This window comes from Indicator indicator, chromosome 32 (genome assembly GCF_027791375.1).
Source record: "Indicator indicator isolate 239-I01 chromosome 32, UM_Iind_1.1, whole genome shotgun sequence".
Lineage (NCBI taxonomy): Eukaryota > Metazoa > Chordata > Aves > Piciformes > Indicatoridae > Indicator > Indicator indicator.
In genome coordinates this window covers 5,789,588-5,816,175 of record NC_072041.1, presented here as the reverse complement: position 1 = coordinate 5,816,175, position 26,588 = coordinate 5,789,588, and the positions used below count along the sequence as shown (strand labels likewise).

The following is a 26,588-nucleotide window of genomic DNA, read 5'->3' as shown; positions in this document are numbered from 1 at the left end:
GAATTACGCTAGCTCTCGAAAAATGGAAACAGATACTCACGTAGACTTGTGGATGTATTATGTTTGTTCTACTTATTGGGCTTCCAAGCTGGAAGGAAAGTAAACAAGCGAGTTAAACTTCTTCAGCTTTTAAGACACTACTCTCAGTTGTAATGCTACAACACAAGAATAAACTAAATACTCCCATCACTTTGTTCCTGATCAGCTTGGGAACATGTCAGAACTGTTATTAGCAAAACCTGTTTGCAATGCTGCTTTAAAAAAGAAACAAAGCTGAAGAAGATGGTTTGGTTAAAAAAAAAAAACAAAAAAACCCTGAAAGATCTCAACTTCCTATTTCTCCAGTGCTCAACAATTTTTAGTAGTCTCAAAACTTAACCAGGTTTCCACAAGAACATTTTTATCCTTGAGCCTCAACCACTAACTGCCAGCCTGCTGATTACTACACGTGCATTCTTCCTTCATGACAAGTGTATTTTGTCTAAGCAGCCCCATATTTCAACAATCTCTAGGCCTACAGGAAATCACCAGTGTTAAGTAAATTGAACACATGAAAAGTATTCCTGTAACAGAAAAAATAAAAACAGCTGTTGAAATGCTGTGCTGATCTAAGGCTCAATCTTCATGAGTCCCTGATGCTGTCACTAATACACCAGCTCTGTTACTGGAAGCTCTGACTGCTCTGTAGTTGTGTTACACAAAACTGTCAGCTGGGAACCCACCATTTCCAAACTCTCCAATCCAAGCTAACTGGAAAGAGGACAACATCAAACAGCAGCTGTTTTAAGATGAAAATCTTGTGAGACATCATTCCTCTCAAATTACAGAATCCACCCAAACTAACACTCCAAATCAGAACTTACAGTAGAGGAGGAGGAGTTCTTATCTGGCGCAGCGTATCGGAAAAATGTTCCAACCTTGTCTACAGACACTGGACTGACCTCTTCCCAGCCATTTACTCTCACTTGCAGCTGATGAATTCTTAGATCATGTGTGTGCCTATCAGGTGAGATCAAGTGAAATTACTATTAATCATTATTATAGATTGTAAACACCAAACAGTTGAAAACAAGAATATCTTCTGGCTTCTGAATAACAAGAATCTCACTAAGAGTCTCACGAGCTTTTCCCTTTCATGGATAAAGGCAGACCTGATTTTATTTCTGTTCCATTGTTCCACCTTCCTTAATGAACATACAGGAGTACAAATATGTCATATAAGCAAAATTAAAAGCATGCTATGTGTTTGTTAGGAAGTTCTTCTGGTTCTAAAGACCCTTTACAAGTACGGCCTGCCCCAGTGCTTTAGAATGAAGGACACAGAACCTGTCTTGCTAAAAGCTCATAATGATTCTTCTCAAATCTAGCAATGGCTGCCATCAACAGCAATATATACTGATTTCCAGACAATGAACAATTTCACTCTGTACACAAGTTTTAAATATTTAAAACCAAAATATTAATAGGAGATTAAAATACAAATCCACTTTTTACTTAATATTTGCTATTGCCCTCAAAGCTATAATTCTCTGCATTCGGTATCCAAGTGTGTCAAAGCACATGTCATAGCCTGGTGACAGAATCCTAGAATGGCTCAGGCTTCAAACCATTCCCTCTTGTCCTGTTGCTAGACAGCCTCATGAAAAGTCCCTCTCCAGCCTTCCTGTAGGATCCCTTCAGGTATTGGAAGGCAGCCCTAAGGTCCACCCCGAAAGCCTTCTCTTGGCTGAACAAACCCTGCTCCTTCAGCCTATCCTCACAGCAGAGGTGCTTTAGCCCTTGGATCATCTTTGTGCCCTTCCTCTGGACTTGCTCCAACTGTTTGATATCCTTCTTACGCTGGGGACGCCAGAACTAGATGCAGTATTCAAGGTGGGGTCTCACAAGAGCAAAGTAGAGGGGAAGAATCACCTCTTACCTGTGTCTGAGTTTCCCTCTGGCTTCAAATTCAAATGGAACCTCTTCCCCAGTGATAACTTCCTGCCATTCACTGACATTATGGGCATCATCCAGCAAGGTCCCATTTTCCCCAGGAACAACACCCGGACTCCCACTGTGAGACAGGGCAGCCCTGTGAGGAGAATCACATCAGGTTACAAACTGACAAAATGGCTACTTCAAGTAATCAGTGCTTTTCAGTCTGCCCCCAGTCTACAGAAGTCCTGCAGTGAACACATATATAAATCATGATTGCATCGAACCAGTTTTCACATAATGTGGGGCCATTTCAAAAAAACAGAAATCTTTTATTGTAGAGGTAAAACTCACTGCTGAAAAAAGGCTCTTAGTTAAGAAAGACTGGGAGTTGCCTATGTTTCTCTGCAAGGAAACAAAAGCACTGAAAACAACAACAGGGTTTGGCTGCTGTGTTAGAGAAGCCAGACAAATGCTAAGTGATCCCCCAGCAGCTTCTTACCGTGTGGGAGTTGTAGTTAGGGTAGCAAACCACAGAGTGCATCCAGTGTGGTTTCTTAGAGCAAATGGGACAAACGGCTGCCTACGTTTGGGAGTCTTCATTTCAGCTATAAAACAGGATAAAGATTTGTCTAAGTGCTTATGACAGAAGCATTCATCAGATCCTAATGTAGGATGAGGCAAAACAGCCGGAGAACCACAGCCTGCACTGACTAAAACAGATCAAAGAAATAGGATAACAGATTACTAAGGAAAACGTAAAAATTCAGTATCTATTACAGAAATGGTACAAACAGGAAGGCTTCCCCTGCATCACCCCCACGAAGTACTGTGCTTAATCTACAAGCTCTTCTGTTTCTTCAGATCAAGTCTCCTATAGTATTATGTCTCCAGTGCTAAGTAACCTGTAGAAAACCTAACTAAAAACCCGATCATGATCAGTAACTTCTCACATACATCCAAATGCTTCCAAAGTATTAAACACATATTCACTTGTAATTAAGATTTATGCTCTATTTGAAGTGACAAACATAGGATTATCCAGTAACCCCTTTAAATGGGACTTTTATCCTCAAAGACTGATCAAGTAGAAATATTTCCCCATAGAAGACAGAGCCTACTAAAACAAATAATTTGCATGCAACCAAAGGTAACTATTTGTTAAAACGCTGGGATAGCAAAACCTCAGAAGAAACTTCACCCACCATGCCTGACTTCTTGCAAGCATGCATTGCTAACAAGCACTCAAGTGTTACTCTCATTTTCTATACTGCAGTAGGTAATAGCTGTGAAAATACTTCAGAGTACTTGAGCAGAAAACCCCGTCAAATTCCAGTAACTTACTTAAAAATGAAGACAAATGGTTGCTACCTAAATACACAGAACTTTAGTAGGAGAGAAGTAGAAAGGCATACACAGTAAATCAGCCACTTCATGAAAAGAAAGAAATTCAATCTGCTCCACAGAACTGATCTGCATTCACTCCAATGGCTGATTGGTATTAAGTTCAAGTATTTCATGTTCTGAAGCAACTTTTCTACAGGGACAACATATTTATCAAGTGTGTATCTTCCATAATTTCAAAATTTAAAAACTTTTCATTTTAGCTGGATGGTTTTGCCCAAAGACTGTACTGTAAAATATAAACCAAAAAAATTAACAAAATATTTATTAGGAATGCCTTATTTCCTAAGGCTTATTGTTCCTTCTGAAGGCATCTGCTGGATCAAGCATAAGTGGGTCATTGCTGGATATTTTTAGGATATAAAATGAGATCTTGAGATTTTTATTATGCTGGTTTTAATCATACTGTACTGTCTCTCTAGAAAATGGATACTGAAGAGTTAGTAACTCTTATAATCCTCTAAAAAAGACATTCTTCCTCCCCAGAATTAGTTACCTTTATCCCTTCTTTCCTGAAAGGTCCAGAGAGGAACATGAAAGAAAGACAGGATGAAATACTGAATAAAGCAGCTTTAAAGCAAAGTAGCTCTTACGCTTTCTGTTTTGAGTTTTTTTGGGTTTTGTTTTTAAATATAGAGGCAAATCTACCAGCAAGTCACATATACCACACACTATTTATTGTACAAGAGCCTTTCAAAGAAGAAACAAACCCTTTTTCTCTCTCTGCTATACAGTACCTCTAGCATAGATCTGATGCTCTAGGTTAGTCAAACTGGCTGTACTCCTAGTTCTAAGGTAGACAAGAGGAAGGCCTGGCAGACAGGAAAGACAAAGTTAGCAGGTAAGAAATACCACACATGCAGACACTACCCCATCATGCATCATGCCTCAGGAATGACACAGACAGTTGGCAGCATGCAGTGTTTGAGTGTCTGCCCATTTGCACACATTAAGTTGGCATTTGAATGGCTAGATTTTCTTCCAGGCACAAAAGAAAAGCAGCTGGAAAAACCTGCCAGATAGCAAGAGCTATTATTACTGAGAGAATTGTTTCACAAATGCAACAGTATTTTTTTTGAGAAATGCAGCCATTTAGGTCTTCAGGGGTGGAGGGGACAGAAAGGGAAAGATCACTATTGAACTGCACACGCCCTGAACTCAACACTGATTTCATCTGTGCCAGGACAGTCACTCATTAACTGGGAAAATGTGACAAAATAAAGAAGTAGAACAAGTAGTGCAAAGTTAGCACTGAGGCTAAGTAGCCAGGAGTTTTTTTTTCTTTAAAGAACTGAATCCAATTGAACAGAAAACAGCATCTTTGTCTTTTTGGCCAAGTATCTCTAACAATTCATTACATGCTATGAAGACCAGATACTTCTGTTTGTAATCCATTGGACAGTGTGTATGTCAGGACTGTTTCAAATAAAGTGTGATTAACGAGTATCATACTCTGCCCGAAGCATGGTGGATCCCCTGAAGCACCCATCCAGTCTTCTGAACTGACCACATTCACTTCTTTGTCTTGTTTACAGTAATCTTCCATCCATGACTGTTTGGTACATGTGTACTGTTCTAGAGGAAGAGAAGCACAGGTAGCAGTAAATCAAGTAAGTGCAAAGTATCTTAGATTCATAACACCAAAGCTACTCCCCTCTTTAACAGCAGAAGTTTTATTTCATTGCTTTTTCTATGTGCCACTTCCATAAGATAAAAACAAACAAAAGCTCATGAAATCACAGCAATGTCTTCAAAACCAAGTAGTTTTATACTCCTAAAACTGTTTTTTTCCCAATTTGACTTTCAGTGGAATTCCATGTTCTTCAGATACTCTGTGGCAATGTCAGAGTTCTCCCAGAGGAGGCAATTACCCTTAAACATTTTCATGTCAGAAGTAGTTTCTAGTTTTATTTTTAAGTGGTACATGCACATTCCTACATTACTATCAAGACACCAACAGAGCCCTCTGGCACAGTATTAAACATAAAGTAGCTTTATATTTGTTATCAATAGTATAAAGAGCCATCACAGGAACTCTCAGGAATCACTGATTTGCTTATTTTTCTCATTCCATAGCTCCCTCTTTTTGCCATCTTGTAGGTCTTGCAAGAAAAAGGAATAAATATTCAAGGAACAAGGAATGTTCTTCTGTTAGATTTGTGAGCTCAGTGGTTTAGAGTTTTTATTATGACCACCAAATAACTCAGATTTGCATACAGAATAAACAACTATATTCCTGGGAAATGCACACAACCAGTCTCACAACACAGAAGCTTACAGAGGTTTGAGTTAATGATAAATAAAGTATTTTGATTTCCTGAGTGGGAATTGACAGCTCAGAGACTGCAGAACTGAAGTGAGAAGGTCCCCACTACACCTGTCAGTGTACTGGAAAATGATGAGCTGATCAAAATATTTTTAAGTGCCATAAAATGTGGAAAGCTTTAGATGAAAGCCTGTTTCTGATTAAAAATAAATTTCAAATAACATATGAATTCTATCAAATTCATATGACCAGAGAAAGAATTCCTACTAACCTCTAAAATATGTAGCTCATGTCTTTACACTTTCCCAATATCTGATAAAAGCCAGGCTGCCTAAGTGCACACCTGTGTACAGCATCATCTGGAATATGCAAGGACTTGAGCCAAACCTCCCTCCCTCTGTCCATCTAGGGGACACCAGCAGGACTCAATTAGAAATGTCTGAGCATTTCAGTGCAGTGAAAATGAGACTCTGTGCTGATGCTTTCAGGGAATATTCCTCCATACCTATGAAGACAGAGGTGATGTTTATATCCAAACGGTATTTAGCCTTTACTTCCAGCTTCAGCCGGGAAGGGTGGAGGCGGCTCGATGCTTGCTGCTGCCAAGAAACTGAACATGGCCATGGCTCAATAAATGGCTCCCAGCCTGAGAACAAACAGAAAAGGTCACACATTTGAAGGCCACTGGAATGCTGTTTACATACCTAAGTATTTAATAATAAAACTTTAATAATGAGATACTTTACTTTCAATCTGTGCTCAAGATTTCATTTACTAGCTAATGCAAAGCTGCTTCAGCAACTCCACTTGAAGCAGGGTACATCAGGTGTAGGGTCCTGCAGAAATATGTTAGTTCCAAGGAAAGAATTAGAAGGCAATTAGAGCTTCATATTGAAGTTCATACTTCCTACAGGAAGGCTAGGGAGGGACTGTCTAGAAGGGCTTGTAGTATAGGATGAGAAGCAATAGTTTGAAACTGGAGCAGGGCAGATTTATTTAGGTTGGACATCAGGAGGAAGCTCTGCACGGTGAAGGTGGTGAAATACTGGAACAGGTTGCCCAGAGATGTGGTTGAGGCCATGCCCATGGAGACATTCGTGGTCAGACCTGATGCAGCCCTGGGCAGCCTGATCTAGCTGTAAATGTCCCTGCTGACTGTGGAGGTGTTTGGAGAAGATGACCTTTGAGGGCCCCTTCCAACCCAATGCAATGTGTGAACCTGTAAAACTTAGCCACAGCTAAGTTCTCTGAATTATTTTTTAAATGCTTTTCACAGAATTATACATAAGTCGGCTCACCAGTCAGTACCTCAAAAGTCTAAGAGCTATTAAAAAAAAAAAAACAAACAACTATGTATTTTTAAACCTAAACCCCCTACCTTGTTATTGGCAGGTAATTGGTTGTCACCGATTTTATAACAGAAAATTTAATTTCTCCATTCAGAGAAAATGTACAACTAGATTACTTCTTTTGTCAGTGTCTGACCTGTAATGAGGCATAACTTGCTTTCTAAAATCTCAGCTATAAATGATGATGGTGGTCTTATGCTAATCCATTGTTTTCAGTCTAATCATCTACCCTCAGGAGCTTTTCCTAACTGAATAAATAACAAACTGAATGCATCAAAACAACCAAATACTAAAAAATGAGCAGTGAATACAGCCAGTTACACAACTGTCATGTTCTTGGACAACCTTTTTATATAATTACATTTGAAAACTTGAGTGCAACTCTCCTATCAGCAACTTCTCTACTTTCCACATCCCTCCATCTGGTACTAATTTAGAATATCTTGTCTAGCATCACATGTTCTCACACACACCCCAAAGTCAATCTTTAACATTCCCTTATATGCAGTTCAGGTTGAGTGAATTTCAGGCTACTTTAGGAGGCAAGGCAGCTTTCCTAAACTGAAATAAAGAAAACAACAAACTGCTCAGCACTTCACCTGAAAGCTCCCGATTGTAATAATCTCCAGAGAGGGTAAAACGAGCACAGCCTTCAGGGTTGGCTCTCAAATGCTGGCGAAAATTCAAAGCTGAAAAGTAGAAACAAATAAAAATTATGTTACACTAATACAAACCAATCAAGTTTCCCAATTTCATGAACTGTTAAAGTAAGCAAGGGAAGGTTTTGTCTTGTCTTTTAAATTGAAATGGTTCAAAAAGCATTTGATAAATACTCTTCAAATAACATTTACAAACAGCCATGGTGTTACAACATGGGGCTTCCCCAGGGTTCTGCTCAGGACAGATTCCATTTGTTATGTGATGTATAAAGGGAAAACAACAATCCTAACCATACAGCCATTGCAATCTTCTTTAAACACAACTTAAACTAACAACCCCCAAAAAAGTAACAAAAAAAATCCCATAAAAAAACCAATTCCCTCCACAAGCACCACCACAATGCTGTCACATGAAATTTCTCAAGTTCCAAGGAACAAGAGCATGGTGCTGAACATACACAGTACCTGACTGTCGTTTCAGGCAACTCACTCAGTGAAGTAAAACTCACATGAAAAGGTTAACTCAGCAAGGGGAACATCACAGTCCATGCAGTCATCAATAAAGCAAATGCATATGCTTTCAGCTTTAATTTCTACTCCAGAGATGAACTGCAGAGGAACCATCCTCTGGCTATCTTGCCCAGAAGAGCTCACGGAAACTGATTTCAAAGGTTCAGCATTCTTAAATAACCAGCTTGCTGCTTTTTTCAAGTCACCTTAGATTAAAAAAAAACCAAAACAACAAAAAACCAGAACAGTCAATCAATCACTTTCTCAATTACTTTCTCAATCACTTTCTCAATTACTTTCTCAATGAAATGTACCTCAAAAACAAAGAAGCAAACTAATTCCCTTCCTCTTAGTAAGTACAGCAAGAGAGCAGCAGCACCCTGGATGTGTTCTATTTAACAACACAGATAGGAGAAGAATATAAGTACATTGGTGTTATCTAAAAAGAAGAAATGTGTTTTGAAGTTTTGAGTGGCAAAACAATAAAAAACTATATTAATACTATGAATGCCTCTAAATACAGTGGGAAACATGACGGTGCTAAAAAAAAAGAATCACTTGTGCTAAAGCTTCATAGAATGATAGAATCATAACAAGGCTTAGGTTGGAAGGGACCCTAGAGATCATCTACTCCAACCTACCAGCCATGGGCAGGGACGCTTCTCAACTTGACTTGGTTGCCCAAGACCTCATCCAATTTGGCCTTAAACACCTCCAAGGAGGGGGCACCCACAGCCTCTCTGGGCAACCTATTCCAGAGTCTCACCACCCTGGTACTAAAGAACTTCTTCCTAAGATCCAGTCTAAACTTACTCTCCCTTTTCTTTTCATGTGTTGCATCTAAATTCATAGAATCAGTCAGGGTTGGAAGGGACCACAAGGATCATCTAGTTCCAACCCCCTGCCATGGGCAGGGACACCTCACACTAGATCAGGCTGGCCAGAGCCTCATCCAGCCTGGCCTCAAACACCTCCAGGGATGGGGCCTCAACCACCTCCCTGGACAACCCATTCCAGGCTCTCACCACTCCCATGTCATCTAGAAGTAGGTAGAACACATGACTCAAAAAGGGAGAGATGTAAACATGCTCTGAAGAGAAAAAGATGGGTAACAGCAAGAAGTAGGTACCCCATAAAAGAAAAAAAAAGAACAACAAACAACAACCTAAACCCCCAAATAAAAATACACTCAAACACCCCACACACAAAAAGCAAGAAGAATCTCTAGGAGATGGGTTCTTTATTGCAGTAAGACAGAAAAATGAGAATACTTAAGATTGTGTCAACACAGAACCAGAATAAAGAAGAGAAGGAAATATCTGCCTGTGCTGCATCAGGTACCTTACAGTCTGGAACTTTACTTTACTGCAGGCTAGGTAATATAAAAATCTGCAAGGCCAGCTAAGATAATTGAGGTTACCTTGGCAGATCAAAAGAGCTTTACGACAATCTTCCATACTGAATCCCAGCTCCTGGAGACGAGCCAGCTGTACCTCTGTAATGGAGCAGTTAACCAATCATAAATCCTTGACAGTTACCTACTTGTTTTCATTTCTAAAGTTAACATATATGTATATGAAAAAAAGAGAGGTTTGTTTGCTTAAGACTGCAGCTGCAGAAAAGCACACAGTTCAGCACTGCTTTTACAAAGAATACCCAAACCCCTGATGCTTACATTCTAGAAATGTGGCTGAGTTTTGTTCTCCTACACAAAGAAAACCTACTCTATGATTTCTTCTGCTGGGAATAAGTTTTTTTGCTAAACCAACCCTCCAATCAGAACACAATTATTTTACTCTGGACTGCCCACATGACTCTTAAGTGTAGTAGCAGAGAAGAAACCCCTTTTCACTAGTGTGTATTTTCCCTTTACATACAAAAACATAGCTTCACTCCAACAGTTAGAAACATACCAAGAACAGGATCCAACACACGTTTGGATACCTCTCTGTTTTCATGTATCAAGGAGGACGCCTCAGCCACCAGTGCTGAAGTGGAAGCATTAGTAGTATTTTCACCTATCAATCCACTTGAGTCAGGCATAGCAGCACTGGTCTGTTGAGGAACTGACTTTGCAATTGCCAGAAAGAGTTGAACATCATTGTAGGACAGTCTGATGTGCAGTGCTTGCAACTGGATCTAAATGAAAAATTAAAAAGTTAAGACTCAGTTATCCCTTTTCTACATGTTTTTTTCCATATTTTGGACAGTAACAAAGCTTTTCCCAAAGGAAGACAAAATTTGCTATTAAAATCTGTTGACCACACTGTTTGAAAGCTCCACTAATAGAATTACCAAGCTCCTTATGATTTACTTACAACCAAACGCATGAAAAGCATTCATCAGCTGAAAAAAATTCCTTTGGTATAATGGTTAGAAGTCTCTAAATAGATTTCCCCTCTAATAAACACTGAGAGAGAGAAAATAAATCTTTTTCTTTCAGGTATTAGTAACTCTCTACCATTATCAGCTCCTTTATATTTCTCCACTATTAATCTCCATATTATATCCCAGAAATCACTCCTTCATTATCACTAAAAGCATTTTCTACATGCTTGTTTCTTTGCCTTTTCCATTTCAGGAAAAAAAAAAAAAAATATTTTTTTTTATGCATTTGAAATTATTCTGTTGAATCCTTGGGCATGGCAATCCATGCTAGATCATAATCTGGTATTCTCTATTGCATACAGTTTTATTTAGGCTTTTAACGTTACCTCTAGAATAGGAGGAAAATCCTCACTATTGAAAGCATCCAACAGTCCTGAACCACTTGGGTAGGAAGCATTCCCAACAAGTTCCATCTGAATTTGTACTGGATCAATAATTGACAGCGCAGTCTCTTGTTCATTTCCTAACCGGCATGAAAAAACCTAAAAATTACAAAGGATTTAAAAAACAAAGGAACTGAGAGAAGAGATCTGGCAAGAATCTCAAAGACTGAATATTACAAAACATGAACTATTTGTAAACTTGAAGACAGCAGAGATTCCAAAATCTTTCCAGACAATTTATTCCAGTGCCCACCTACGCTGGAAGCTAGAGTAGTAACTAGCAATATTCTGAGTCAAAGAATGTTTGAAGGGACCTTAAAGACCATGCAGTTCCAACCCCCTTGCCACAGGCAGAGACACCTTCCACTAGACCAGGTTGCTCAAGACCCCATCCAACCTGGCTCTGAACACTTCCAGGGCGGGGGCATCCTCAACTTCCCTGGACAACCTGTTCCAGTGTTCCTTCACCCTCGTGGTGCAGAACTTGTTCCTAACATCCAATCTACATTTCCCCTTCTCTAATTTCAAACCACTGCCCTTTGTCCTATCACTACAGGCCTTTGTAAACAGTCCCTCTGCAGCCTTCTTGTAGGCCCCTTCAGGTACTGGATATATTTATAGTAAAGTATATTCACAAGCTCCCCTATGTTTTACAACAGCAAATTTACTTCTTCTTACCTCAATACCAAACAAACTACCAGAGAAAGGACGATCTAACAGCTTGGGCTTGTAAGTGAGAACAGTTGTCCCCTTCAAAATAATTGCGCTGGTATCATAGCAAGACATGTCCTCAACAACCACAAACTCAGTTCCTTAACAAAACAGAATGACAAATCATAAACAAGGCTATTAGAAATACCATGAAAGTATTTTAAGCATTTGCAGCAGGTTTATGATTTTCTGTCCTTGGAAGGACCTTTTTTCTCCACTAGCACAACATGGCTCTGAATCATAACAGCTGCTAAAGAAGCACCAGAGGTGACTGCATTTACCTGTCACATTAACCTTAACCTCCAGCTGTTTCTCTGCAGTGACATGTAGCGATGAACGTTTTGTAACCACTCCACTCTTCACTGCTTTGGGAAGCACAGCTGTTTCACTGCTGGAAGTGCGTTGTCGGGAAGCAAGGGGATTTTCCTGCCTTTTGGTGTCTCCAGGAGTATATAAAAAGTCATGAACCAGTAACAACCAGTCAAATATCAGAAACACACGGAGATTGTTCAGAACGACTGTGAAACTGGAGGAATCCTTAGTAGACCTTTTAAGAGAGAAGCAGACGTAAGAACTTTACATTCTTGCATACAGCATCAGAGGATCATTTCAGTTGGAAAAGACCCTTAGATAATGGTTGGACTTGATGATCTTAACTCTACCAAGTTTGTGCTAAACCATAGCCCTCAGCATCACATCTCTGCAGCTTTGAAACACCTCCAGAGATAGGGATTCAACCACCTCCCTGAGCAGCCTATTCCAGTGTTTGAGAACCCTTTCAGTGAAGAAATTTAAAATATAGATAGATGTAAAATTATGCAAAAAAACCTGCCAGCAAGTAAGAACTAAATGGAACTTTTTAGTTTACAGAGTGCCTGGCTTTTGAAATACATAAATTGTATTCAAACAGATTGAAATTCTTCACATCTGTACCCTCAGACAGCCACAGATCTTAACTGCATGAATGCTAAGCTGTAATGAGACAACTGAAAAAGCTACATAAGAAGAAGTTACCTTATAAAAGCTCCTTCAATACATTCATATTATTTATAGTGATTTACAAAGACTCCAGTTTTGAAAGTGATCCTTTCATAAAATGATTTTACATCTGCTCAGCATTCAACCCAATGTGCTGTGTGTGAAACTTCGACCCAGCTCCAATATCCCTCTAAAAGATCAACCAGCCAGTGTGTTTCCTCTCACACCCTGACAGCATTTTGCAGCACAGGAAGCTCCTTTCTCATTCAGAAAAACCGCCAGCCTTCCCCAGCTTTCAGCATCACATTCTGAGTGTCTGCCTAGGAGGGATAAAAGGGATCTGGAATCCCAATTATAAATGGTCACGCTAACTGGAAAATAGTTTAAGTGCTTAAATACCATGAAACAATTTTATATCCAATACATTCTGAACAATAAATGCTCTGAAGAGCTGTGATTCCTTTCTGAGAAGCAGCCTGTCTGCAATACTTCCAACAGTAAAAAGCCTTTAACTCTTCCTGGCTCTCAAAGATACTTTCATAAGTCACGAGCCAGTATAACACTATCACTGAGCTGTGCAAAAGCTTGTATCTAGTGCCAAGGATGCTCTCACCAGTAAAAATCTAACACATGCTTATGTGGCTAAAATAAAAGCACAGCAGTTGGGAAGAAAATTCCTCAAACTACCACTGCTGAAGGAGATGAGGCTTTACTGTGCAAACCAATCTCCAACCTAGGCAGATACTGGAGCACCAACTAGTTACACGAAAGTCATTATTTATGGGACTTTTGTGTACATCTCATAGCATTCTAGTTTCTTTCAAAACAAAATCTTCATGTCTTTCTAAACATCAACTTAAGTTCTTAAAACGACCATTCAAATATTTACAACAGATTTCCCTCAACTGCCTGAAGTTCATTTTGTTGAATTTAATGACCAAATGTCTCCAAGACTTTCTTCTGAACCACAACAGTCCACTGATTTTTTTTCCCTACATTATTCCTACTTCCTTCAGAAGATGTGATACTTAGAGTCAGAAAGCTGAGTGTGGTCAGGAAGCTTGATTGAGGGTGAAAGCAAGATCTCTAGTCATCTCACTTCACCCTCTTGTTAGCTAACATTCCCCAGTGAAAAACAGGTAAATATTGCCATTGTATTTTATATTCCTGGTTTCAATATGGAATTTGAACAGAACAGACAACCATTCTGATGCCTTTAAGCATTTCAAGACAGTTGGATAAAGAAAACCAAAGAGGGCAGGCTACAATGCAGGAGAGAATGCAGTGACTGCCTGCTTAAGGTGCCATTTCTGTACTTGACTGCCTCAGAAAGGCGAGTGTGACACCTGCTGGAACACAGCTTTTGCACAACACACAGTAAAAATTATATCATCTAGTCTGATGCACACACACAAGTGTATGGCCAGACTTAGCAAGCTTTAAGCACTACTGACTTTGGTAGGCCAGAGCTTCATCTGATTAATTATACATCCAAACCTAAATTTTACTGCAGTGAGGGGGGCGAAAATAAAATAAAATCCAATACCCTTCAGTTCACAGATTCACAGGCTGCATCAGGTTGGAACAGACCCTTCAAAAGTTATCTTGTTCAATCCTCCTGCACTCAGCACCTCCAACTAGAGCAGGCTGCCCAGGGCCACATCAAGTCTGACCATGAATGTCTCCACAGACACGGCCTCAACCACATCCTCTGGGCAATCTGTTCCAGTATTTCACCACCTTCATTGTGCAGAGCTTCCTCCTGATGTCCAACCTAAATCTGTCCCGCTCCAGTTTCAGACTATTGATTCTCAAACTATGGCTACAAGCCATTCTAAACACAGCCCCTCCCTAGCCTTCCTGTAGGTCCCCCTTCAGATACTGAAATGGAGTTACAAGGTCTCCCCAGAGCCTTCTCTTCTCCAGGCTGCACAGCCCCAACTCTCTCAGCCTGTACCCACAGCAGAGGTGCTCCAGAGCTTTGATCATCTTTGTGGCCTCCTCTGGACTTACTCCATCAGGTCCATGTCTCTCTTGTATTAGGGGTCCAATTAATTAATAATTATCTATTAAGTACTACTGACCACCCAGAAAATGTCTTTAGATACAAATACAATGTCAGCAATTTTATCCACATTAATAATAGCTGGATTAAAGTCATTGAGTATGTCATTATGAAGAACAATCCAACAAATAAATCCCAGAATTACCAACCTGAAGTGTAGTTCTATCTGGATGGCTCCTGGATTACTGGTATTCTTTGATGACTGAAAAATGCAGCTGAACACATTTGGTGTGCCTGCAGTAGACTTCTGTGCAGCATAACGTGTGTCAAAGGCCATCATGGAATGAGAAACCAGATTGACAGACTTTGTTCCATTTGAAGAGCTTTCAAAAAGCAACTTGGATTTCTTGAAATCAAATCTAGGAGAATAAAAAGCAAAACAAAGCATTTAAGAGTCTTGGAGTTAATTTATTTCTCAAATCACTCACAGGGTATACTGCTGGTGTCTTTCATTTATCTATTTTCTAGACCAGCTATAAACACATCTTATGTCACAGACAGGAAGTAGATCTATACTCTATGCAGTAATATTTTCCACTGATACAGAGCCTTCTGGATTAAAAAAAAAAAAAACAAACCATAAAAACCAGAGCAGCAGTTTGGCTTTTAAGATTACCTGTCAATATTTTCTTAATTAGTACAGCATTTGTTTCAGGCAAGTCAACTGATGACTAAACCTTGATTTCAAGGACAACTTGAAAGACAAAGATGGTATTTTTTGACCAATGTCATTCCCTTTCATTTTTCAGATCAGCTAAAACTCTCCATTTGGATTCCAATTAAGAAATTCTATTTCATTCCATTATTAAAGCATAATTTCATGCATTATGGTAATTCCAGATGAACAGAGCACTTAAAATAAGGTATTCAGTAACAAAATAAAATTCTTACCTGGCTAAAGAGTTGCATCCATCTTTTCCTTTTGGATCCATCAGTTCCAGACTCACATTCACCATGTCAATGAGGAATGACATAGAAGTATACACTTCTCCACTCAAAACTGTCTGTAAGTGGAAAGCACCAACATTCTTTTTTAAGAGCATCCATTTCACTTTTCCTTCCTGAATTAAACTTTGTTATTTCAGACAACTGCAAAGAGCTACTTCAAAGAGTTTCATTAGCTGCTGCTGCGGAAAGCTACGCTCTTGTGAAATGTAACCTTCAATTTGAAAACTGGCTATTAATCCATCTTTTCCACTGTGTTCTACAGTTTCTTTGTTCTTACGCAAAACATCACTGTTGTCATCTCCCCCCAAAAGCCCAAAGAGACAACAATCCTTTCAATCTGTCTCAGGCACCTTATTACTAAATCAGATTTATAATTCCTACAGTATTGCCCTTTTCTTAAGTTCACAGAATCATTGAGTGGCTTAGGTTGGAAAGGACCTTGGAGATCATGGACTCCAACCTCCCTGCAATGGGCAGAGACACCTCACAACCAAATTGCTGCTCAAGGTCTCATCCAGCCTGGCCTTAAACACCCCTAGGGAGCAGACACCCACAACTTCCCTATTCCAGAGTCTCACCACCCTCATACTGAAGAGCTTCTTCCTCAGCTCCATTCTAACCCTGCTCTCCCTCAGCCTCAAACCATTCCCCCTTGTCCTGTTGCTGGACACCCTTCAGAAAAGTCCCTCTCCAGCCTTCCTGTAGGATCCCTTCAGGTATTGGAAGGCAGCTCTAAGGTCCCCCAGGAGCCTTCTCTAAGCTGAACAACCCCAGCTCCCTCAGTTGTAGGGGAAAAGCCTGACATGAAGAACATACTTGTATTAGGAGAACTTTATCCATTCTTTCCTCTCTTTAAAGGGAATTGTAGATACCTCCTAGTGATTTTTCCTCTGTTGTGGTGATAACATTTGCTTCTCAAGCAAAGACTACAGTCATGCAACAGAGACACTGCTTAGAAGCTCCACAAGATCAAGAGGAAACATGCTGTTCAACAGCTTCCCTTCCCAGTAACAAGGATAAATATTGATTATTTCCAGGTGCTGCCCACACTTCGAAGGAACAGGATTTGACAACAGCCAAATAGGCGATACTTGAGAACCTGCTCCCAAACATCAAAAAGGCTCAGCTCTGCTGTAAAGCTTTTATGACTGAAAGAAATTCTACTTTCAGATTTGGAAGGCAAGAGGAAGGGTTTTAACAAAAAGCAATACACATTCCACAATCTCATCAAGTATTTAGGAATGTCATAGTTACCAGAGGAAAGGAATCATTACCCTGCATGTGATTACAGGATAACCTTCAAAGTCTCTCTAAAAAGTTTCATTCAGATGGAAAAAACTTAAGCTTTTTAGTGTACCACTGACATACTGCAACAGCAGCTCAGCCTCAGTAGTTTCCATAGATTTGATAACTTTTTATCCACCAATATACTTCAGCAGACATAAACCAAACTAGCAAATACAAGCACTGATGGTTGATTCTGAGATTTTAGAATCTCAGAAACATGAAGCAATCCTGAGCAAGCCACACGTGAAATGGCAACAGCATTGCTGAGACAGACCTGAATTCACAGGAGTACTGACAGACAAAAGAGTTCCTTTGTTGTCTATCTATGATTCTATTGTATGATGATTATTTACCTAACTTTTATTTTTTAAAGGCTTTTTTTTTTTTTTTTTAAGTCTACCAGCCCACCTTGCAAGCTCCAAAAAAATAAGAGATACTTGGGCTAATCAGCCAAAATCCCAGAGATTTTGAGACAGAATTGCAACTGCATCTAGTTCCTCTTACATGTATTCTTGGATCCTGCAAATCATAAGGCCGCATGAACTCCTCTACAGGCTCCCCCAGGTTGTTCTCCAGCAGACCACGTATCAGCTTGTACTTGTTCAAGTCCAGAGAGCAATGGACTGATGACAGATTGCCATGGATTGAGATGTCTGCAACTGCATGACTTAGCTCTCTGCAAGAGAGGAAAATGTCTCAGTATTTCAAGGTGCTGTAACCAAGCAGGAAACACTTTTACGAGGCAGTAAAGGCATCTAAACCACTGAGTTTAGGCTGACAGCCCAAGTGGTTGTGTTCAGACAAACTCACTTGTCTAAGTTTCTCTCTACTTGTAACTTCAGTCTGAAAGGTTCTGTTAGCAGGCTTCCTCCTGTCTGCCTCACAAAGTAGGATGGAAAGCTCAAGTCTGCATTTGTGTCTTCTGCAGCCTTTGAATACTCCCTCTGGTATCTTTCTGCAGCAAATATGTCCATGTCCTGCAGATCAACCACAATGCAGTCTAAGAGGCAGATGTGATCCTCTGCAAGTGCACAGGAGACAACATGTTAAGGAAGAAAAAAGAAAGAAAGAAAGAAAAAAGAATCCATATAAAACAAATGCCACTTACTTTAAAAAGAAACAGTTTCTCCTGGAAGTTATTCTCACTTTTATTTATTTTTCATTTGCACTCATCAATATCTGTAACTACCAGGTATCGATGATGCTGAGTTGCAAGGTAAATGCAAACTCTTAAACAGTCCAACTATACTCCTTATGTGCCTGCAACAAGCATCTCAAAACATGCCCAAACTGTAGGACTCTTCTTCCGTGACCTGAACTACAATTCCCTAATCCTTTAAGCCACAAAAATCAACCTTGAAACTAAGAAGTCATTTCTTTTTAAATCTACAGTCTTTAGACCCAGAGCCTCACTCTTTTAGCATCACAGAAGACACAAGCAAAATTGCACTACGTTGTTTTACAAGCAAAAAGAAAACCTTTATGGGGTTTCTTCTATTTCTCACACACCTGGGCTGTCAGGGTTTGGTAGGATAGGTAGCTTTGGCTGTTGGCCTTGTTGCTTACTCGATGTACTCGGCACAGACTCATTCTTCAGCTTAGAAATGTTTGTTCCTGGTGACTTTTTCATGAATAATCCTTCTGTCACTACTTTTGATTCATCAGCACTTGATTTCTTCATGCTGTGTTTTGGGGTTCCCAAAGGAGATGAAAATTGAACTGAATCCTGCTAATGAATGAAAATAGTTTTATAATTAATACTAGATTTTTTTATTTAAATCCTAAGGAATCAATACACCAAGGCTCAAGATGCAAAAAATTCCAGTCAAAAACCCCAAGTATTTTATTTGAATGCCAGTATCTTTTGCTATAGAAAGATGGCCAAACTCTTTTCCTAGAAGCTTAACAGCAGGCTAAAATATTTTATTTAATATAGAAGTTAATTTCAGCAGTGTTTTCAAAAAGATGTAAATTTTTTTCAATGAGAATTAATGTAAAAAAACGGGGTTTGCTCAAAACAAAAGAAACCCCTACGTAAATTAAATTAATCCAAAATAGAGGGGTAAGACTCTCAAGACACCCAGCATTTCTGTAGAATAAGCATTGTTAAATAGTTAAAGCTGCTTTTCAGATCATCTTCAGGTGATGAAAACAATAGATGCTCTTATTTCTGCAAGATCATATCAGCAACTTAATGCTTTATTAGAACATGTGAACGAATGCTTCTATGCAGGAATTTATCACTTTATGCATTTCAAACACTTCAGTCATTGTAACAAAATGTGCCTCAAATTTTTTCTGCAGTAGCTAAGAATAAATCCCTGCTCTTATTGTTAAAATGCCCACAAGTGAAAAAAGAAAAGTTCAGCTATATTGATGTGTAAGATTTTAGATATTTCCCAATCACCAACCATGTTCAGTGGAAATCTCAGGAGCTTTTCCACCTTCATGACACTGTCTAGCATCAAAAACCTACAAAGGGTAGAGTCACATCAATTTAGGAGTTTATTGTCCCAAATACATATGCCTAGGGGAAGAGGTTCATGCACTACCTTTATACCCTGAAGCCAATTTCAGGGATCAATTATTCCGTCCTGATATAAATTTATTAACCTCATGCTTCAATTCTGCTCAGCTTCACATGCCCCAGCAGATTACAATCACCTGCCTTCAGCGATCCACTTGCCCCTCTCTCTGGGATTGTTCACTTCAACCATGACTGCAGGACTGTTACTTTATTTCCCACCTTCTTTCTGAATCCAGATTTCAATGTCACCATGGACTCCTTGTCCATTAACTTTCCGTTCTGCTTTTAATTACTAATCTTACTTGCCTCATTTGGATTTAAAATATTGTTCATTGGAAAGAAAAAAAAATCACTGCAGCTGTGATCAAGGATTTTAAGATGAAAAATCTGAAGATATTAACATTTCACTTTATAAAAACAAGACTGAAAAGTACATGCAAAGAAAGAACATCCCATAATCTATAAATCTATCAATTTATGCAATAAATCCAAAATCAACAGCACCTCAGACATGCATTAAGAGCACACCACCACAAATTGAAATTCAATTCTCTCAGAATTCAGCAGTCTTTAGAAGAAGATCAGAATTTTTAATGTATAAAGTGCTAAATTCCACAAGTTTCCCTTTTTTTAAAAAGAAGAAGGAGCACCTGAACACTACTGTATAGATGTGAAATACCTCCAATAAAACTGGATCCTTGTATGCACTGCCTTGCAAAATCCGATCCTCAAAAATAAGCAGGAGAAAAAAAATGAACACCACCAAAAAAAAAAAATCCCCAAGCCCCACCTGACCCCACCTCAAACCCTAAATTTCTGTAGTGCTACATTAACACAGGATTTTTAAGTTGAAATAAAATTACCATGCACACATCCAGTAACTTCTAACATTAATTAAGGAACATAACACTTGCAAACATCTGAATACATCAACACACTGCAGTCCAGAAGAGAGCTCGGTATTACAGTCCAACACTGCCTCACTGGAAAGACACTGCTAGATAGAAATCAGACAGAGGCAGCAGACACAAAACAGAACTGCTGCAGTATTTAGCCCACCTCATGTCCACCCCCTTTAAAATGAAATTAGGGGGTTCTCAGAACAACTACCCTTTTTGAGGTGATCCAAGAGGATCTTCCTTACCCCAATTTGGAGGCCCCATCTCTCAACAGCAACACTACTCCTACCCTGTACCTAGGCTTAGGTTCAAGCATTCACCAGAAGCCCTTAACTAGGTTTCACCTCAACTAGAAACACCTGGTTAAGAGCAGAAAAAAAAACAACAACAAAAAAAAATATCAAAGAGAGCTAGCTGGAAAGCCATTAAGCAATCAAGCTCTGGTGTGCTTCCAGCTGGGTCCTGCCTCCTGCCAAGACCAGTTCTAGCAAGTTCCACAGAGCAATTTCCCCCAGGTGCAGGTGCAACAGGGGGCAGCTGGGTACAATCACCTGCAGGCCATACACCCAGGATTACCCAGCCTACTGGCACAGACTGTTTTACTATTAGTAGTACGAAGTGTATGTATAAAGTATAATGTAAGGATCATTTCCCATTTTGCTATAGAAATAAAATCTGTAAGAACTAGAAAATCCAGCAGTTGCTATGTTTAAGAAGTGATGTCCTTACCTTGTTTTTTAATGAAAAAGTGCCTGGCATTCCTGCAAACAGAAATCTGTTCTTCACTTTCAGCTTTCCCAGATTAGCTACAATAAGGCTATTGGACTTGGAGCTTTCAGGGATAAGCAGAACAGGAGCACCAGCCTCTATATCAAGAAGAACTCGGGAAGCTCTCTGTGCTTTATCTCTTACCTGGGAAGAGCAAAAATTCATTAAAAACCCCATCCAGCAAGGGGGTGATCATCTCACAGCGATCAGTACTGAAGTCAGGACAAGGCAACCCTGTTCCTTCACTTACAACATTAAGACGTGGTAAAATTTTATACTAAACAAAATAACTCAATCTCTTGTTTTATGCAGGGACCAAAGGCTAGATAGAACAGGACCAGGATGCAACCAGAACACTCCTGTGTACCAGGGGCACCAGCAGGAGTGAAACAAACTGTCACCACTTATCTGAGAAGCATAACAGACACTGCCCAGCTCTATACTTGAAATAAAGATCACTTAGAAAAATATTTCCAAAAGGAAAATATATCAATTTAAACCAGATGTTTCAAAATCAGGTTCAAAGTTCCTGATGGACAATGAAACTTTTTAATGTAAGTAATAACTGTTTTCCAATTATGAGAAGTGACTTCTTACACAAGACTGTTACTATGAACTGTTATTAATCCCTCCTTTATTAGGTTTTGTACAGAACAGGCTATGACTGTTGTATTCTATCATGCAGAAGTTCAGCATCTGATTTTCAGTCTACCAACCATCACACTTAATCAAAGACCTGTGCAGAACAGAAGGACTTCTCACTTGGTCCTCTTTATTCACATATTAGAACTACCTGGTGAACACTGGAGAAAAAGGCAAGACAAAATGCTGAGCCCTTTTTGTCCAGCATCACAAAGACATGAAAACCCCTGCGCCAGGGCATACTGCAGGATCCAGATGCCAAAGTTTTAAGTAATGGGCAAATCTGATATTCTACATTTCCAAATACAAGCAGAAAGGTCCTGAAATGCCTTTCAGGTATGAGCAATCTCCAATCAAAACTCTAAAACCCTCCATCATATCAACTCACTGAGTTGATGCATTGAAGTAAATTTCATACTGCATTTCAATTTGCACAAACAGGCTAGAACAGCACAGGCAAACCCCCACACATACTGTTTGTCCTTCAATGGCTGCTCTCTGTCGCCCCAAGACATCCTGAAGCTGAGTGAAATGTTGGATGAAAGACACCACCTCTGCCTGGAACCGCTGGGTGTGCACGTACTGAACAGACGCCATCCGCAGGGTGACACGCATGTCACACTCCCTCTGCAGCAAGGAGTCTGGCCTCCCGTATCTGGGATAAAGGTTGAAAGTAACATTTGGCTATCTGAGCTCACTGTACACGTAGAGATACTCATTTTTTGAAGTCAAGATTACAATATAGAGGATTTAACCAACGTTCACAAGTATAGAATTAAAACTATTTCAATGACGGATATTAGAAACTGGTTTTACAGTCATTATCTCTAAGTTAACAGAGACATCTTTGGTGATTTTACACAGCTCAACAGTGGCTTATAAAGTAAGCACTCTGCTGTGTGACAGTATGTAGACTCCCCTCTGAATCACTGTGCTGTTACCTTCAAAATTAATTCAGTAACATTACTTGGATAATTTCTAATCTAATTAATTCCAGTGGGTGGAAGAGTAGGTGGAAAAGCATCAAATATCACAAGCATAGGAAAATAGTCAAACTTCACACAAAGCCGAACGTCAACACTATGACAAAAGCAAACCCTTAATTCCAAAGTTAAGGCGCAAGGGAGACTATTTCATCAGTTAAAAACTTCTTCCATCTTCAAAAAACAACTACTGTTTTATCTAGGAACAAACTATTACCTATAAATACTTCCAGAAACACCTTTAGAGGGAAATAAAAACCTATTTTCTCCATATGCCATGTACATTGCAGGACAAGGAATGGCTTAGGTTGGAAAGGACCTTAGAGATCATCTACTCCAACCCCCCTACCATGGGGAGACCTCTCAACTGCACTTGGTTGCCCAAGGCTTCATCCAACCTTGCCTTGAACACCTCCAGGAAAGGGAACATCCACAACCACCCTGGGCAACCTATTCCAGAGTCTCACCACACTCAAACTGAAGAACTTCTTCCTACGATTCAGTCTAAATCTATCTTCCCTTCCCTTAGAACCATTAAGGTTATGACTGAAAACGTTCAGAGACTCATTTAAGTCCCAAGCATTCAAAGTAGAATTTTGAAGGCCTGACAGCTGAGGGTTTGCGGTCTGTTTGGATTTTAGTTTGTTTTTTTTTGTTTGTTTGTTTGTTTGTTTTTTAGGGGGTAGGGTTAATATAAAATAATAAGAAGCAAAAATTCATACTTATAGATTTGGAAAATGAGTGCTTCTTCACCACTCGTAGTGAAACGCTCTCTGTAAAATTCTCCATGAGCTGTAAGATCACTCAGGGACAGACTTCCAATACTTCCTTGCAGGGCTAAATCTCCCTCTGCAAAATCAAAGACAGACAATCAGGGTCCTCAAACACAGGTAAGTTACTGAATCCCTGAAGTTTCTATTAGTGGGGAAAATTCATTACAAATAATTAAATAAATCACATTCAATTAAACTTCAAACTTCGTGTTTGAAGCAAATCCATTTTTCTGGGATTGGCCTAACCCAAACACAATCCTATGCTTTACATGCATCATATGATCACATCACATTGACTTGAGAAAACTTGGCTCTTTTTTTCTCTCTACATCAGTAACAGACACCACTGTTTTGCTCTGTAAAGGAGAAGTATTAAAATCCTAGCCAATCTCAGCTCAAATGATCAAGGGTTTGACAACTCAGAGGGATGCAACAATTTAAAATCAAGCCTCAAAAAAGCAGATGAAGGGGTGGGAAGAGAAAGTGCACCTTGCTCAGGGACAAACACACAAAAATACCAACGAGCACCAAAAAAAAGCATTTCAAATCACAACTCCAATGCACACCTCCTCCTATTTTAAGCTACATACAACCTCAGCCCTCCAAGCTACTCACCAATCAATTCCAAGTGAGCTGCAAGCTTTGACACACTGGCTTTAGCAAGCTCACTAGTTGTCTTATTCAGTACTAGTGATAAAGAATGGACCTGGCCAAACAAAAAGGAAGAGGTTGGTATTAAACAACATCTTGGAACATCTTGGGTTTGTTTTTTTTTTTCAAGACAATTATACTGTAACACATAGATGGCAAACAAGAATTATCTGACAGGGAGACGCTGGAGGAAACTAACCTTTTTACCTCCTTGTTTGCACATTACAAGTCTCCCAAGCAACTCAGAACAATCAGGTCATCAACAAATCCTAGCACTTCATCCTTTTCTCCCTCAACACTTGTCATGTTTAGACTGCAGGGCAAAGACTACAAATACATACACAAGATCTACACTTCCCTTAGACTCTCAGGCACAGAACTGACTGGATGTGGCTGGGGGCAGGGAGAGGGTATCAAACTCTGAGACCTCCACTGGGTGAACATTGAACATTCTACTGCAGTGTCCCTCCAAGTGCCACCTGATGTGTCCAGGGGTTTTTTGCTATGTTTTGCTTTTCTGTACCTTCTGTACTTCTTAATTTAAACTACACCTACACACACTTCCAATCTACTGTTTCTGGCTTGATGTGCATTCTCCACTAAAATATGAAACATTTGATTTAAATGTCACCTTAAGTCTCTATAAACCAGATGTTTTATGACAGACAATCCAATGACTATTTTGCATCTCAAGTATACCTTCAGATCCAGCTTAGTGTTTACAGGCTCTTGGGCTTGAGAAGCTGACAAGGTATTTATTTCTGATTTGATTGTCTGCTGAGTATCTTCAGGTTGCAGCTTCATAGCATGGTTATCAGCAGTGGATCCAATCCCAAAGAAATCCAGTATCACTACCCAAGTTTGCAAAGTTATTAAGACATCTAGGCAATTAAAATCAACATCTACACTACGGTTAATTTTGTTATAGCGAGAAGAGAATTCAGGATGTTTCCTATCCACTAGAAATATATTGATATGAACTAAGGAATCATCAAAGTTACTTTTTCCACAGGGCAACTTGGATCTGTCTGCTGTTGGAGAAGGAGGTGGAGTCAGAGGATACTCAGAATCTGCATCTTCTTTTGGCTTCTTACGGGAGGCACAAACTGGTCTTTGGTATAGCTGAAAGACATTAGGTGCTTCTTCCATATGGGAAGGCAGGGAACGTGGCATATCTGGGTATTCTACATTGGATACCGAGGGACAGGACTGTGAAAGGTATTCCTTGTGAGCTAAACTGGATGGCTTGGGTGCTCCACGGGACACCATAAGGTTCTTATACATGGAGTCTGGGTTTTTTTCCAGAAGATCTTCCATCAGCAGGGAACGCAAGGCAATCTGAATAGACAAAGTCTGAGGATGATCTTTGGCAAACTCAACATCAAAATCCTGAAACTTAAGGCTGACAAGGCCTTGCGCACCAAGTGTAAGATCCCCACTTAACTGAACCTGGAGTTCTGAGATATGAAAGTTTGCTTCAATCTGAGTAAAAGATTTTGTTTCCCTGATAGCTAATGACTTGTTTGGAACAGAATTAAAACTAGAATGGCTGAATAAGCCATTTTCCTTCCATTCACTTGAGAATTCTGTGCCTGCACTATGAAGCGATGTTGATGGAGAGCTATGACAGGTTGAAGACACAGAAGTAGCTGGAAATTTGTTCAAGTCTTCATTGTAAATTAAATTATCCAGAGTCTGCAGGACTTGTTCATACACATGCTTTGCTAACACCACCTACAATGCAGAAAAAAAACCAAGAAATCATCATCATGTTAGAGCTCCCTATGTGAATAAAATCAGGACATGTATTTTAAACTGACTGTGGAATTTCAAACCAGCCAAATTTTAAGTTTGTCCACAAGTAAAAAATAATCCAGAACAAGGTTCAATGCAAGGTTGAAGCAAAACAGTTCTGTATTAGCTCTGTAAGATGCCACAATCTGAAAACATAACAGGATCCTAGAACAGGATCCCTTGTATTCCTAAGCAAAAAGCATCCACACAGAGTTAGTTGAAAATAATTCGCCATACAAGCTAGCCTTAATTCACTGTGGTGAGATTATATAGTAACAGATGGAAAAAACTTTCTACTTAGCCATCACTGCTTGACTCCTTAGCTTTAGAAGTTTCAGTTTCCTCTATTTACAATCTGCTCCTGCAGAGATTTTTTCACGATAATGGCATTTTAATTCTTAATTTCTACTAGAACTACAAATAAACATACTTGGACAGTGGCACATTTCTTTTTTCTTCTGTGACAGGTGTCCAGGCTAAGTCAGACTAATTCATTAATGTGTCTAAAATGTCCCCAAACAAGTTTTGATCACTGTTGTTATTACTTCAGACTGACTCTTCTAACTATGTAGGTATAAGGATCTGATTTCTTAACTACCAACATGTTAAACCTGAAGTGCCACTTATCTTTTAAGCAGAGAAGTACTTTTATATACATAGATTGGTTTGGGTTGGAAGGGACCTTGCGG

General features: G+C 39.5%; 1 protein-coding gene across 2 annotated transcripts in view; it reads right to left on the bottom strand.

Annotated features, from left to right (window-relative positions):
- The window catches only part of VPS13D (vacuolar protein sorting 13 homolog D), a 94,499-nt gene that overhangs the window by 52,675 nt on the left and 15,236 nt on the right, over positions 1–26,588 (bottom strand). The window contains exons 20-43 of one of the 2 annotated variants that reach the window (XM_054394928.1): positions 24,805–25,839; positions 24,070–24,160; positions 23,404–23,530; positions 22,173–22,353; positions 21,018–21,200; positions 18,372–18,588; positions 17,673–17,883; positions 17,367–17,538; positions 15,519–15,631; positions 14,777–14,986; positions 11,866–12,131; positions 11,552–11,685; positions 10,817–10,972; positions 10,016–10,241; positions 9,523–9,597; positions 8,102–8,308; positions 7,533–7,622; positions 6,090–6,230; positions 4,771–4,893; positions 4,056–4,130; positions 2,417–2,522; positions 1,919–2,071; positions 864–999; positions 41–88 (exon numbers count right to left, since the gene is read on the bottom strand). In XM_054394928.1, coding sequence (XP_054250903.1) covers positions 41–88; positions 864–999; positions 1,919–2,071; positions 2,417–2,522; positions 4,056–4,130; positions 4,771–4,893; positions 6,090–6,230; positions 7,533–7,622; positions 8,102–8,308; positions 9,523–9,597; positions 10,016–10,241; positions 10,817–10,972; positions 11,552–11,685; positions 11,866–12,131; positions 14,777–14,986; positions 15,519–15,631; positions 17,367–17,538; positions 17,673–17,883; positions 18,372–18,588; positions 21,018–21,200; positions 22,173–22,353; positions 23,404–23,530; positions 24,070–24,160; positions 24,805–25,839 — 4,476 coding nt within the window. The remainder of the gene's footprint in view (positions 1–40; positions 89–863; positions 1,000–1,918; positions 2,072–2,416; positions 2,523–4,055; positions 4,131–4,770; positions 4,894–6,089; positions 6,231–7,532; positions 7,623–8,101; positions 8,309–9,522; positions 9,598–10,015; positions 10,242–10,816; positions 10,973–11,551; positions 11,686–11,865; positions 12,132–14,776; positions 14,987–15,518; positions 15,632–17,366; positions 17,539–17,672; positions 17,884–18,371; positions 18,589–21,017; positions 21,201–22,172; positions 22,354–23,403; positions 23,531–24,069; positions 24,161–24,804; positions 25,840–26,588) is intronic. The other variant, XM_054394929.1, reaches the window with a different exon arrangement.